The sequence below is a fragment of the Pseudonaja textilis genome, chromosome 4 (assembly GCF_049901715.1).
Source record: "Pseudonaja textilis isolate UNSWEBS1 chromosome 4, rPseTex1.2, whole genome shotgun sequence".
Classification (NCBI taxonomy): domain Eukaryota; kingdom Metazoa; phylum Chordata; class Lepidosauria; order Squamata; family Elapidae; genus Pseudonaja; species Pseudonaja textilis.
Genome location: NC_141993.1, coordinates 70,595,580 through 70,610,262, shown reverse-complemented (window position 1 = coordinate 70,610,262; position 14,683 = coordinate 70,595,580). Strand labels below are relative to the sequence as shown.

General features: G+C 36.9%; 1 protein-coding gene across 1 annotated transcript in view; it reads left to right on the top strand.

Moving 5' to 3' along the window:
- VEPH1 (ventricular zone expressed PH domain containing 1) overlaps positions 1-13,194 on the top strand; it is a 112,280-nt gene extending 99,086 nt beyond the window's left edge. Inside the window, exons 11-12 of the mRNA XM_026705860.2 lie at positions 7,949-8,085; positions 12,065-13,194. Coding sequence (XP_026561645.2) covers positions 7,949-8,085; positions 12,065-12,301 — 374 coding nt within the window. The 3' untranslated portion in view covers positions 12,302-13,194. The remainder of the gene's footprint in view (positions 1-7,948; positions 8,086-12,064) is intronic.
- The last annotated feature ends 1,489 nt before the right edge of the window (positions 13,195-14,683 follow it).

The following is a 14,683-nucleotide window of genomic DNA, read 5'->3' as shown; positions in this document are numbered from 1 at the left end:
TAATATTATGGCATATTTTGATCCTAATGCCCTTTCTTCAAGATGTGTAGTAAATCTCTTAAGAGTCTGCACAATCAAATTAACTTTCAATCTGTTTCCTTCTATTTCTCTTCGCTGTAATTTATGTATGCTTGTAGATTTTTTTATCACCTTATATTTTACTCTTCAGCTAAAAATACATGTAGAAAGTTGGTACGTATTGGTCCTACATGCTTAATTAAGTTCTACTTCATTGATCAGTGAAATGTTTGTTGACATAACTGCCTACAATATTCACAGTTACACCAATTTTATTTGTGTTCCCTGTTGTTTCTATGCATTACATATTTAGGTTTCCATTCAACTTACACTGGCTTTTTTGAAATGCTCTGTAGCTAATCGCTTTTGGCAGCCCATGGTAGCAACATATTATGTTTTATACAGTACATGCTCATAGGAAATATTAACTGTGAGGTCTTGGGTGTTCTCTGACCTTTATGGTTTTCTTGTAGATGTTTCATTATCATACTAAATAACATCAACAGTCCTAGAAAGCAGTGTGGTTTGGAATCAAGAAATTTCCAGGAATATTTCCACAAACACTTGACAGGGCAAGCCACTACTTATAAAAATAAGAGCAGCCCACTCCCTTTTAGCACTGACAATGTTGGTAATGAAACACCTGCAAGAAAACCATCAAAATCAGAGAGCACCCAGGATCCCACAGTTCAACCTGGAGTTACAAACATTCTCTTCTATTGGTAATTGAGCAACTTCTACTCAGTCACTCTGGTTCTTCAAATGTGATCAGAAAAATCATCCCTGTGAAGGTAATTATTGTTACTTTCATGGGTGCATGCCCATAAAATGGTGGTCTCCCCTATCTTTCCCAAAACTATTCAGCTCTAGATAGTCTGATGGTTACTATGAAGATGCAGGAATGCCCACATGGAGGCAAGCACAAATGAATGGAGAAGGATGGTCACTGATGAGCAATAGGTTCTTTTTTTAGTTTAAATATCTTAATATATTGATTGTATATAAAAGTCTGAATATTGCTTTTGCAGATGTGGATTCTTAACTTCTTAGTAGGTTGTCAATATCCTGAATTTCCTAAAGAGCATGTGGTGACTGCTTTTGATAGTTCTTAGGAACAAAGTTCAGCTTAAAAAGCCATTTAAGAGATCTAAATGTATATAGTTTTATCAATTCCTGTCTCTCTCTGTTATTTAAAAGTAACCAAAGAGAGATAGTGGGAGCAGCAAACACTCTAATGTAGAACATACTGAATCAAATGTTTGACATAAGAAAACAGACTATATCAGCGGCTTTCTTTGCTCATTTCCTGCTGTCATAGCCAAAAATGAAATAGATTTATTTTCTGAATAGTCATCTTCATATGGAGAGCGTATTTTTTGCAGATCACTACAATCCTCACTCTTAAAATATATTTTAGAGACCATGTATATTCGTCAGCATGACTCTTTCTGGATATGTTGTACTACAATTCCCATTGTTCCTAGCCAGGACATCTGGAAGGGCCTGATAGGACTTTGATCTTCATCTAATAGTTTATTATTCAACTTACACCACCAAAGTATCTTTTATTTGTTTATATTACATATCTCATTCTATAAGTACAAAAATGCTATGCTATATCTGTTTAAAAAATAGCTTATCTATTTAGTTATGTATCTTTTGCTATGGACATTAGAGCAAGAATAAGAAGGGGAGAACATGAGATTCCATTTTTGGTGACAGTTTATTTTGATATCTATTTAATGAAAGTTTTTTAAAAACACGCACACACAAACCACTAGAATCTTACATCCTGTTTCATCAGTTTAATCATGAAATACCCTGAAGACAGAATTTGGACATACACGAATGCCATTTACACATACAATTCCATTCATACCATATAGACTCATTCATATCATACTTACTCATTTATGCATTATATACACATTCCATTCATATTCCTTTTACATCCTTCTCCTCAATCAAAAACACAGATTTCCATTATTTATCAGGATTAACAAGATCACTGTGTCTTCTCTGTTTTTCCTCCCATCCCTACATTTTTCCCTCATCCCTATTTCTAAAAGAATTAATTAGGATTTTCTAATGAATACTGTGAAAAAAAAACTCTATAACTGACCATGGAATACTTTAGAGAACCTTATAATGTAATTTCTGTCCAATGTGAGTTTGGGTTGAAACTTGCAACAATTTACATTTCAGCATTTTCTTTACCTAAACCTATATATAGTGGTACTGATGAAGGAGAATATTTGTAGCTCTGGGTTGAAACAAGGGAATTCTTGGTGCGCTCTGAGCTTGGTTGTTTTCTTGCAGATGTTTCATTATTCTAACTAGGTAACATAATCACTGTTGGACTAGTACTGATGATGTTGCCTAGTTTGGGTAATGAAACATCTGCAAGAAAACAACCAAGCTCAGACTGGCACATCAAGGACCCATCAATGTATAAGTGTTTAGTAAATAAACTGTAAATAAGTGAAAACTATGTTATCTAAATTAATTATACAGTTCAATCCAAAGTTCAGCTAGGGGGACAAAACAATCTAAGCAGGTTTAGATCAAGAGAGGAGTCCATCAGAAACATCAAGGTCATGTGCTAAATTGAGAGGTGAAACAGGTCATCCTGGATGAAGGCAAAATGCTTCCATGTTTTTGCCAAAAACCTATGTGGATATGTATAGGTAGTGAGCAAGAGCCAAGGCTCATTCAAATAAACTTTACTATTTTTTTTAACTACAAAATGTGTTTTCCAGGGCTGAAATAGCTTTGAACAGTGGGCTGCCCACCCATGATTTATAATTTTTTAAACAGCAACTTTTTATTCCAGTGCTTTTCCTTAAATCCCTTCCTATGTAATCTTATCATTAGAAGAGAATATATGTAGATCAGTGTTGAACTGTGGAGTCTTTGGTGCTCTCTAAGTTAGTCAGATACGGAAACCTCAAATCACCGAGTTGTAACAGCATTAAGGCCTCCATAATCTCATCATACAGAATGCTTTAATTTGCAGTAAATTCAAATTAAGCATGTGCTATGATGTGACAACATTGATCGATTTCAAGAAGCAAAGGCAAGTTGGACGAAGTTAGTGTTGGATGGAAGACCATGCAGAAATGTTACGGCTATAACCTGTTCTGGGAAATTTTTTAAAAAAAGCAACAGAAGGCAGCAAAAAAGAAGGTCTTTCTATATTGTTGCCAAGAAAACTACATGGACAACTACAGTACAAGAGCCAGGATGAACTTGAAGGAGAGTTTATCTTTATTTTACAATCAGGCCTAAAGAAAGGAATGATGGATCCAAGAGTCAATAATCACTATAACAACAGCAGAATGTATTTGCAGGGATAACAGATTTCTTTTCCATCTTTCATCCATTTGTTCTGTAGACAGCAGTTCATGAGTCATGGTAGAGTTTTCTACAAGTCTATTTTCTGAAATAGCCTTATGGTTATATCTGTCATGGGATCAAAACACAGGCAGCCAAGAACTGATATTGCTTTCATTAATGCTAGTTCTACCTTCCAATAAATCCACAGATGCTATTCTACCTAATTTACAAAAGCTTAAAGGAAAAGAATTGGTTGAGTGAAATTGTGAAGCTGGAGGCTTTATGGGAATGGTGTCAAGAATTACAGAGCTGATTAAAAAATGTTTCAGGACATTCTGTTTCCTTGATCATTTCTTCAGGCACCTTTTGAAACGCTGGTCTCCATGCTCAATGTCTCCTGCTTTTTGGAGAAGATACAAAAGGTATTTTAAGATGGTCAGAAAGATATTCCCTGTTCTCTATAATTTTCTTCCCGTACAAATTAGGCCTTTCAGATTTCAACTACAAAAGTCCAGATAACCACAAATGAAAAAAAGAATTAAAATTGTGAACAACTCTGATCATCTGGTCTTCATTTTAGTAGGTCTGATAGCCCTATTACAAATACAATGGTTCATGCAGCTCGTAATAACATTTGGGGCCAATCTTATAAGAGTAAAGTAGAACTCACTTCTACTCTATCCATTTAAAATGTAAATAATTTGTAAAAGTTTTGAATGTTTCAATATCTCCAGTAATTTGTGTCATATTTTTTTAAAACACTAGCTTGGAAACCAATAATTCTGTTATACAAGTTTAAGCTTATTGTTATTAAATAATTTCAGGCTGGCCTAGAGTGGCCTCTAAAACTAAAATACAATGCATTATATTCTGTCTATTGTTTCAGATTTATGTTTGTAGAGAGCAACTCAATTTTAGGCTAAATTTATACCCATTTATATGTATGTAGTTAAATCCAATTTTGTTGTTCTTATTCAACATTTAAGCCAGATTTTTCCATGATTGCTGAGAGTATAAAAGATAACATTATATTATTGTGGAGATTTTAGATTGGTGTGACTGATCAAGATACCTTTTAAGAATACAAATGGAATTTATGAAAGCTTTTCATAATTTTAATACTCCTTGCAAATGAAAAAAATTTCTGTCCTCATATGCTTGCTTCAGTTTGTATAGATTTCAGTTGAAGAACATTTAAAATTTCCCAAATGTGCATTCATTTGCAGTCTGAAATAGTATAGTACATTCTGCCATGTCCGCTTTTCATCATAAAATTCTTAATTTTCTATGCTTTATATACCCAAATTGGATGAATGAAGGACCTTTGGCAAGGGTGTGGTACATGAAAAGTCACTATATTTATTTCCATTTTTGCTGACATTTATGACAGTGCAGAAAGATTCCCTAAAAGTAATATGGGGGGAAATGTTTACTGCTAACTTTGACAAATATTTAAACATTTACTCTCCTTAATCATTTCCACATAAACATGAGTTTAGAGAACATTTATATATATAAAAAGTCAGTTTATGTTCATACAGAAGAGGCTCCAAGCATTTTGAAAACCAATTGAAGTGATGATAGATCAAAAGTAAATCTGAACTTTTGGGGGACTTATAGTTTATCTAAAATTTCTGATTTCAAGCTGTTTAATAGTAATGAGGCATGATCATAATTTGTAATTGCATTTAACATTCCCAATAGAACTACAACTTACAACTGCAATTGAGCCCCAAATTTCTGTGGCTAAGTGAGAAAGCAGTTAAGTGAGTTTTTATCCACCTTTACCATTTTTCCACCTTTCTTGCCACCGTTGTGAAATGAATCACTGCAGTTGTTAAAGTTAGTAACACTATTGTTAAGTGAATCTGGCTTCCCCAATGATTTTGCTTGTCAGAAAGTCACAATAAGAGATCCTGGTCATAAATATGAGTGTTACGACTGTCATAAATACAAGTCAGTTGCCAAACATCTGATTTTTGATCATGTGACCACGGCGATGGCACAATGGTTGTAAAGGTGAAAAGGATCGTGTCACTTTTTTTTTTAGTGCCGTTGAAATTTTGAACTGTTTTAAGTCTGTACATTTGTACAGACAATGTACAAACCTGTACATTTTTCTAAATAATGGCTAAAAGGGCCAGTACAATGAGAACTCCAGTTCATGAGTATGGTTAATTCTTCCTTTCTGCTAATGGGTATCCAAGAAGAGGAAGGGATTTTTAAAAAATCAACATGGCAGCTGTGACTGAAGAATGGATGCCCCTCTCCTTTCTTAGGTACATCCTGGAAATGGGGCATCAATTGCACAATTACAATCACATATTGGCTTTTTTTATGCACGTGCAGCTTGTGGACATCCCTGCTTTTGTTACAGCCTCAATTAAAATATCCTCCAAATTGTAATTGACCCAGGAGCAGAGCTGGGAAGGCCTGGAAAAAAAAGCCCAGAAAAATGGGGATGGGGATGGGGAGGACAGGTTTTTTTCTGGGTTTTTTTCCCCAAAGCTGGCTAGGAAAAAAACAGAAAAAAACCTGCCCCCAACCCCCATCCCCCTAATTTTCCAGGTTTTTTTCCAGGTCTTCCCATCTCTACCCAGGTGGAAATCTTCTACTGGTATGAAATAAACATAACCAGAAATTTTTCTAGGGTTGGCAAGAAAAGGCATTACTTTGATTACCCCATTTGCAGATGGGATCTACAGATTCCAAAATTAAATTTTAGAAAACAAAAAAGAGTTAGCTAAATCTTACGATGGTCCATGCCCCAGTCATCTCCAAGGTCAGATGTTGGCACTTGTAAAGACTGCCGCTCCAGAATCTACGCTATTTAAAGACTCCTCTTGCTTGAGCAAACAAGGTTTGGGAAGCCTGGCTGTTCTTGATCCAGCAAAGCTGTGCTGGACCTGGATAGAGTCCATCAGGTCATCCCTGTACTCTAAACTAAATTAGAAAGTTGAAAAAACATCCCAAAGCAAGCACTGACAGCACTTCTGTTTGTTGCTGAGACCACGACATGGATGTAACCTGGCCCGCCTTCATTGTACTTAAAAACTAAACAGAATTAAATCTGTTTATTATTTGGATAAGACGCTACTGGGAAATCTTAGAACTGTCTGTTAGGCTGGGATTTTTTTAAAAAAAAAACTCTGACAAACTATTGGAAGTAGTAAACTGCCACTAAACTTGTGGCCAAGTGCAATTTTCTTTTGCCAAGAAAATTGTAGGATGATGTTCCAGAGTAAAGTATGATTCAAGATTTATTTATTTATTTTGTTGATCTGATATTGCAATTTCTGTTGCAGTTTGATAAGGATGTGTATATATAGATATAATAACTTTGTACTTATTTGACATTACTGTATGGAATTTTCCATGTAACAAAAATTGCCCTGGCCACCAAATAAGTAATAAATTCTGACATAGCTAAAATATCTTGATGCTTCGTTAAGACTCACTGTCATGATGGATTCAGAATGAGTGACATTGTTAAGTTGGTTTGTTTTTACATAATGTGTTTAAAGTGTAACTTTTTGTATAGTCAAAAGCTTTTGTATCCTTATCGACAGTACAATACTTTGCTGAATGAACATAACATTTTTGCTTTTATCTGTGTAATGAAATGTAGTGCCAGTAACTTCGGATAAGAGGCATGCTTATAGCTCTGAACCAAAGGCTTCACCTGATGTCTGAAATCCTGTTAAAAAAACAAAAAAAAAGGCTGTTTCCATTTAAGAAATGAAGTTCTACAACAGAGAGGTTATAAGGTTACTGTATGAAACTCTACATGTTTAGACAGCTTAATTGCAAAGAAAATAGGAGTTCCTTCAGAAAGAAATATTTGGAATACTCATAGTATTGTGACCTTTAAACTTTTCTATTTTAATTAGTGCCACATATTTTCTGGCATCTTATCTAGCTTTTGAAGTCGGCATCACTACACAACCTTGTATTTATCTATGTACCCTGAAAGTTAAAAAAAAAAAATGGAACTCTGGGGCTTCCTCAGTTCTCTGTGATATACTAGCATTCTCAGTAGAACAGTATTACTCAAAAAAATGTACTTGGATCTCATTACAATGAACCTCTTTTCAAAGCTCTGACTAAATTCAACAGTATGTCCTGCTGCAACTCTCCTCCTCTTTCTATTCTTGCACAAGATTGGTTGGAAACAGCCAGCTTTTCCCAAAGTAAAGAAAATAAAAGTAGGAATTTTACTCATTTCTTAGAATTATTTCCTTTCAATGAAAAAAGAAATACTAGAGTAAATCAAGCAAATGTACATATCTACATGTCCAAATCAATTCTCAGAATTCCTTCTCTATTCCCCTATTGAGGGATGAATAGCAATCAGTAAATGTAAACAAGAGAGGAATTTATTATAACTTGTCTCCAGAGTTGTCATAAACTTTATAAAAAATGATGAAAACATACTCCTGACTTGCCTTTTTTTTAGGAGAAGGACCAATTTCTTTGTGATTCCAGCTTATTAAGGGGAAATTGAGTCTGTATCTTACAAAGATGCCATGGGGGCGGGGGACACACAACTTATTTATGAAATAAGCCATTCGGTAATATTTTTAAATATCCACAGTTGTGAATCAAGATGGCCAGCCACTGATTGAAGGCAGGTTGAAAGAAAAGCAAATCCGATGGAAATTCATAAAAAGATGGAAGACTCGCTATTTTACACTTGCTGGCAATCAACTTCTCTTTCACAAAGGAAAATCTGTAAGTTGAAGAGAAAAAAAACACACTTTTAAAAGATTTTCTGCATTCCCCAACTCTCAAAATGGTGTGATTCTTTAGCATGCACTACAAATTTAGGACATAAGAATATTCCTAAATGAAATCCATCCATCCATCAGTATTGTTTCATAGCTATGGATCCAATTGGTCCTTAAAAATGTACACTGCTTTTTCAAAAAGAGTAAGGATAGTCTGAGTTACCATTCTTAGCAGTAGCTCTGTCATGAATGGTAAGGGCAGAACTGTTCAGTTTTGGCACATTTAAGGAAAAATGTTACAAGCAAAACCCAATCTTAACCCAATCTTCTACCCAAGGTAGATTTCTAACCCAGAGTCTAGCTTGCAAGTCAATATATGGTTGCTTGCATCCCACTAGTTAGGTTTATGTAGCATACTGACATCTATTCAGCTGGTATCACCTAATCAAAAAGATATGAATTTATGAGTTTAGAATATTAAGGCCATAAAAGTTAGCTTGTTTCCAAATGTGTGCATCAACATCTTCTGCAGTTGTACTATTTATTATAGTTAATTTATTTATAAATTATAAAATATATTATTTTAACAGTTTTTCCTATGGTTTCTGATTCAGGTAACATGATTAGGATTCATTCATCAGCTTTTTCATGTATTGTGATTCTATTGGGGTTTAAAAGTGCGGGTTCACAAAAACAGCTTTGTCTTTTGAGATTTAAGACCCATTTTGCTCTAATATTTTAGTTTTGAATCGAACGATTTGCCTTTCATCCTCTCCTGTTTAGTTTTTCTATATATTGAGAGACTGGGACATATCTACTGTGGCAATCATTTTGTGAATGAGTGCACTCGGCAGCAGCCATTTTGGTAATGGCATCCATGACATTTTTTTTTAAGTGACAGTTCTCAAAGGAGAGAGCTTTGCTCTACAATGCTATATGCAGAAGCTATTCCCTTTAATATATTGACTTTTGCAGAATGAATATTAGTTATATTCCTAAGCAGCATCTCTCATAAAAGTTCCATTATCATTTGTTCTCACCTTCTGTAGGGTAATTGCTTCAGCATGTGACAGCCCATGTTCTTATGGACATGCCTAGCTTTGCCTATATGATATCTCTATTTTGGTAGCTCCATTGGCTGCCAGTTACCATCTGGTTGCAATTTAAGGTGCCTTTGTTATATTTTAGGCCCTGCATGGCATAAGGTCTGGACATCTCCAACATCATTGATAATAGGTAGAATCTGCCCATCCATTTGGATAAGGAAGGAAAAACAGAATCCTTCCACTGAAAGAATAACATCTTCATAGACCCTGATGTTGAGTCTTCTCAATGATGGGTTCCCTATTCTGGAATAGCAATCCCAAGATAGAAGAATTGCTCCAAGTTTTTAAAGAGCCCTGAAGACCTGATGGAAAGAAAGGTTGAACTAACTCCTGGGCACATTGGTATGATGGAATAGGAACAGTTGACATATCATTGGCTTATATTACTTAACCTGGTTAATGTGTACACTATTTTAAGTTGTTGGGAGTCTTCTGAATGAATTTACATAAAAGATAAAGGAAAAAAAGCTTCAGCTAGAGGAGTGGCAAATGAGGAAAGAGATCTCTCACTAGTAGTTTGTCCTCAATCTTCTATGGCTGTATTGAGGAAAAGAGAAAGAATAGGCAAAGGTCAGAGAAGCAGATGACCAGTGGTGGTGGCTGGACAAGGACAACAGTAGATATAGAAATCAGAGTGGGTGGGTGTACATTCTGTCTAAATTGAAACTTGGAAAATTGCCACTTTCATACCCTCCTCCCTCTCTCCTCTCTTTCTTTTCTTTCATACAACCACTGGTTAAAGGAAAAGATGTAACCAGTGTAATGAAATCTTGTCAGTGGTGCTCTCGTAAAGAAGCTAATGAGACACCAGGCAGGGCTAAAATAACATTGTTTTTCTGAAACTGCAGCTTTTGTTCCAGATAGTGTGTTTGTGCACTAGCAAGCATAACTGACAAGGAGAGTTGGCTGGATTAGTATAAGAATAAGAACTATGGGTAAATTAGCAGGAGAAGCCATAGAGGAGGAAAAAGTAGCATGCCTGTCTTACACAAAATTCATTGTGAGGAGCATTAAAGCATTGGTGAATTAGATCTTTGAGTCTCAGATCTTTCCTCTGCTTGCCTCTCTACCAACATTTATTTGGTAAAATATGGAGCTGTGGTGGCACAATGGTTAGAATGCAATGGTGCAGGCTGACTCTGTCCACAGTCTGGAGTTTGATCCTGACTGGTTCAAGGCTGATTCAGCTTTCCATCCTTGAGGTTGTAAAACGAGGACTCAGATTGTTGAGGACAATATGCTGACTGTGTAAACAACTTACAGAGTGCTGTAAAGCACTGTGAAGCAGTATATAAGTCTAAGTGCCATTGTTAGCGTTGTTGCTATTTATTTTAACAGTGTTAAATGACAATGAGCCCATTACAGGGGGCTGGAATTAGAGCCAGCTGAATATGTTTCTGTGCCAGACTGACTATGAGAACAAACAGAACACTTCTTAGTTCAAGATTATCAGATGGGCATCTTTCACATGCATTAAAAGTATTTAAAACCTAGTGGGAAAATTAGTCAAATCCTACATCTCTGGCTTCATTTAGAAGAGTATTGTAACATGTGCACTAATACTGAACAAGGGGGAAAATCATACATATTGATATCTTAGTAAGCACCAATTTCTAAAAAAAAAAACAGTTCCAGTGAAACAAATTGTTTTAGAGATTTTTCCATACATGGTAAATTGAGCCTATGCTGTAGTACCGCTATTTTATATATTCATTAGAGCTAAACTGCACTTTTTATTCTAGCAACTCAAAGCTGCACAGAGAGCATTTTTACTTTCAAAGATAGGCAATGACCACCCCTAAGTCAGCCCAGTTAAATTTCAAGGATTAAGGTCAATCTCAATTTTATACAACAGTCTCAGTTCAATAATACACTGGTTTCTCTTTGTTCTTGCTCATGTAGAAGTTTAAAGAGTTTTGCCAGAAACTAATGTTAACTAATTTTTAATATGACATTGCTCTTTCTTTTTCACACCAGCATCTTGGAGCATAGTTGTCTGAAGAAAGTGAGGATAAGATGGGGAGAAGGGGACAAATGATTAATTGTGCATCATGATGTCATGTGTTCTGACCGGGCTCCCAAACACGACAAACTCTCTCTAGTTAAATAAATGATTCCTTTAGTAGGAGTGCCAGCAGCCCCGGGAAAAAGCCTCTCTCCCTCTCACAGCAGGCTAACAAGTGTGTCCAACAGGAAGATGAATAGTTGTCTACCATACCTATTCATCTCCACCCCCTGCCTTTTATCCCCAGATCTACGAACCTTAAGATGCTAGCAAAGATGGCTCTTCCATCCTAAGGATCAGCCCATAGATTTTCACTGCCCTCCTCTCCTCTGCCTTCTGCGCATCCATGCATCAGGCACTGGACCCATCTGTTCCTCCTCTTCCTCATCAGCCACCTCCAGACCTGGGGGCTATTGACTCTCATCTGAGAGCTGATGGACGGCCCAGTATCCGCCCCTCTCTCTCTATCCCTGACAGCTCCATTCCCTCTTCCCCCTCGGAGTGCTCAGATTGCCTTGATGGTGGCCCTGACTCCCACCTTCTGATTCAGCTGCTGGAGGGGCCGGCAGCCAACAGGCCACAACATCATGGTGCAAATACTGGAATGTATATATTTGCATCAGACATCAGGAAGTAAGTGCATTTCGGTGGAATTTCAATAATGGCAACAGTGCACATGAATCATTATTTTAGCATAATTTTTTGCTGTGGATATCTCGGAACCTGAATAGCTGTTAAACTACTCGGCTTGTTGTCTAGGTGAAGCTGGGATGAAAGCACTTAGACTGAACAAGAGGATTAACAATAACAATTAACAATGCATTTTTCTGAAGAGAAATAAAGCTTTGTTTCTTTCTCCATTGCTCTTTCAGAAAGATGATCCAGATGATTGTCCCATTGAACTGAGTAAAGTCCAGAGTGTCAAAGTGGTAGCCAAAAAGCGCCGAGATCGCAGTCTTCCTCGGGCCTTTGAAATCTTCACGGACAATAAGTCGTATGTCTTCAAGGCCAGAGATGAAAAAAATGCTGAGGAGTGGCTACAGTGCATTAATGTGGCGGTGGCACAAGCTAAAGAACGAGAAAGCAGAGAAGCAACCACATATTTGTAACATCTATAGATTTGCTTCTGTTTTCTTTTTCATAGATAACCACATAGAGTATCTCAATGTTTGAATTGCAAAATATATTATACGGGCAGTGTAATATGTTTTGCAATGAGAAATGGCACTACTGAAGATTTTTCATCTTCATGAACTTTGGATATCACATAAACTAGTTCTGTGTGTTCATAGAGCTGAGACCATCAAAACCAGAAATGCCTGTTCAGGGGCTGGGCCCTGTTGAAGAGAAGGAGGATGTGTACATAAGTATTTAAATAATTGCAGTTATTGAGAAGCAACTTAGGAACTGATTAGCAATTTGCTTTCAATTCATCTTGGCTGTACTTTTAGTGCATGCCTATACCACATTTCTTTGGAGTCACATACATGAATTCCAGGTATGACAGCAGTTCTATTTTGTCCTGACTAACTCCCATTTTTTGAGTATCTAAACCTGCCATTGCAAAGTACTTTCACTGAACCCTAAACCAAGTCAGTTGGCTGGCCACCATTGGATGGGACAAAGTTTGAAAGAATTTCCCCACTCTGAGATAATAGGCTACAGTTTTCAGCTTGTAGGTTCAGTGATTTAATGCTAGTCATGAGTACATGTGCAACAGAGAAAAAGATATTTGTTTGAGATTATGAAAGAAATCAAACTTGACTATTTTATACTTTTTGTTATTCCACCTGCCACTTAACAGAAATATGAATCCATTCAAATCAGTGTAATTCATACATGACAACTGAAGCATAGGATTTCTTGAATCTGCTCCCATGTGCTATATTCTAGTTGTCTAGTTGCAAATCAACCATTTCTGGAGGAAGAGAGGAGTTGAAAAAATTGCTGCCATTAGTAATGAATGTACAGCCTCATGTTCATTAAACATAGGTACAAATCTTATCAGCTTTGACTTTATGAATTATGAATTCAGGTCTTTGTTAGTCTGCATGACCTCAGAAATGTTATGTCTGCAGCTAGTTCCTGTGGCATTTAGATAAAGAAATCAGCTGATAACAGTCGAAGAAAAAGTATTGATGGCCTTATCTGTAGAAACTTTTCACAGTCTAGAGAAACATTTCAACCAAGCATGTTCTGATCATATTGTGTTATATAAATGCTCATTATCAACCTCCTTAAGATATATATATATATATATATATATATATATTTGTTTTCTGAGGTTCTCGCGGGTATTTGTATGTGGATCTTTGTTTGTTCGGGTTTTCTCCCGCGTAAGATTCAAAGTGTCTAGGCAACGTTTCGATGAAGTCTCATTCATCATCATCAGGCCTCTGTCTTTGGCTCTTGCTTTTCAGAGTGATGTGAGGTTGCAGCTGCTTTTTTCTTTCTAACTGTCAGTGGGGTGGGATTTGAATGGGTGGGGGCTTGGCTGTGTTCTGATTGGGTGGGGTGTCTTCTCATTGGTGGGGGCCTGGCTGTGTTTTGATTGGTTGGGGTTGGCCGTGTTCTGATTGGCTGGATTTCTTGCTGCCCGGCTTCGAGTTCGAGGTCGCGCTGCATCTCCATAGTTGGTGTCGGCTTGCTTCATGTATGGCTCGGAGGGTTTGGAGTGGGCAGTGGTGAGGTTGCAGGTATTCGTCTGTTAATGAGGGCGGGTTTCCAAATGGCTGGGAGGCGGGAGGTGTCATCTCGTTTGTTCATGCTGTGTGGGCGTTTTTCTATTTCTATGGCTTCTCTGATTATTCTGCTGTTGAAGTGTTCGGTTTTGGCAATAGTTCTGGTATTTTTAAAGTTAATTTTATGTCCTGTGGCTTTGAGGTGTTGGACCAGGAAGAGGTCGTTTCTTCTTTTTGATTGAGTTCTTATGTTCTTCAATGCGTGCACTAATTCTTCTGTTAGTCTGTCCAATGTATGTGGCAGGGCAGGCAGTGCAGGGATTTCGTATACTCCTTGGTTTTCTAATTCGACTCTGTCTTTGGGGTTTCTTAGGATGGTGGATATTTTTCTGTTTGTGCAGAATGTTGTTTTAATATTGTGTTTTTGGAGGATCTTGCTGATTCTGTCTGTAGTGCCTTTTATATATGGGAGGAGGGCTTTGCCGTTTTCTTGTTCTCTGTCTTGGATTTTGGTTGGGGTTTCTTTTTGGATTAGGTGGGTAATCTTGTGTTTTTGGAATCCATTGGCTGTAAGTACGTTGGTGAGGTGTGTAGTTCGGCTTTTTGGTGTTGTTCATCGGCTAAGCATTTTGTTCTGGAGATGAGTGTTTTGGCTACGGACTTGATCTGTGCTGGGTGGTGGTGTGAGAGTGCATGTAGATAGCGGTTTGTATGTGTTTTCTTTTGGTAGAAAGAAAACTAAACAAGTTCCTCACACACCTCAACAGCCTACACCCCAAGATACAATTCACTATGGAAACAGAAACCAAC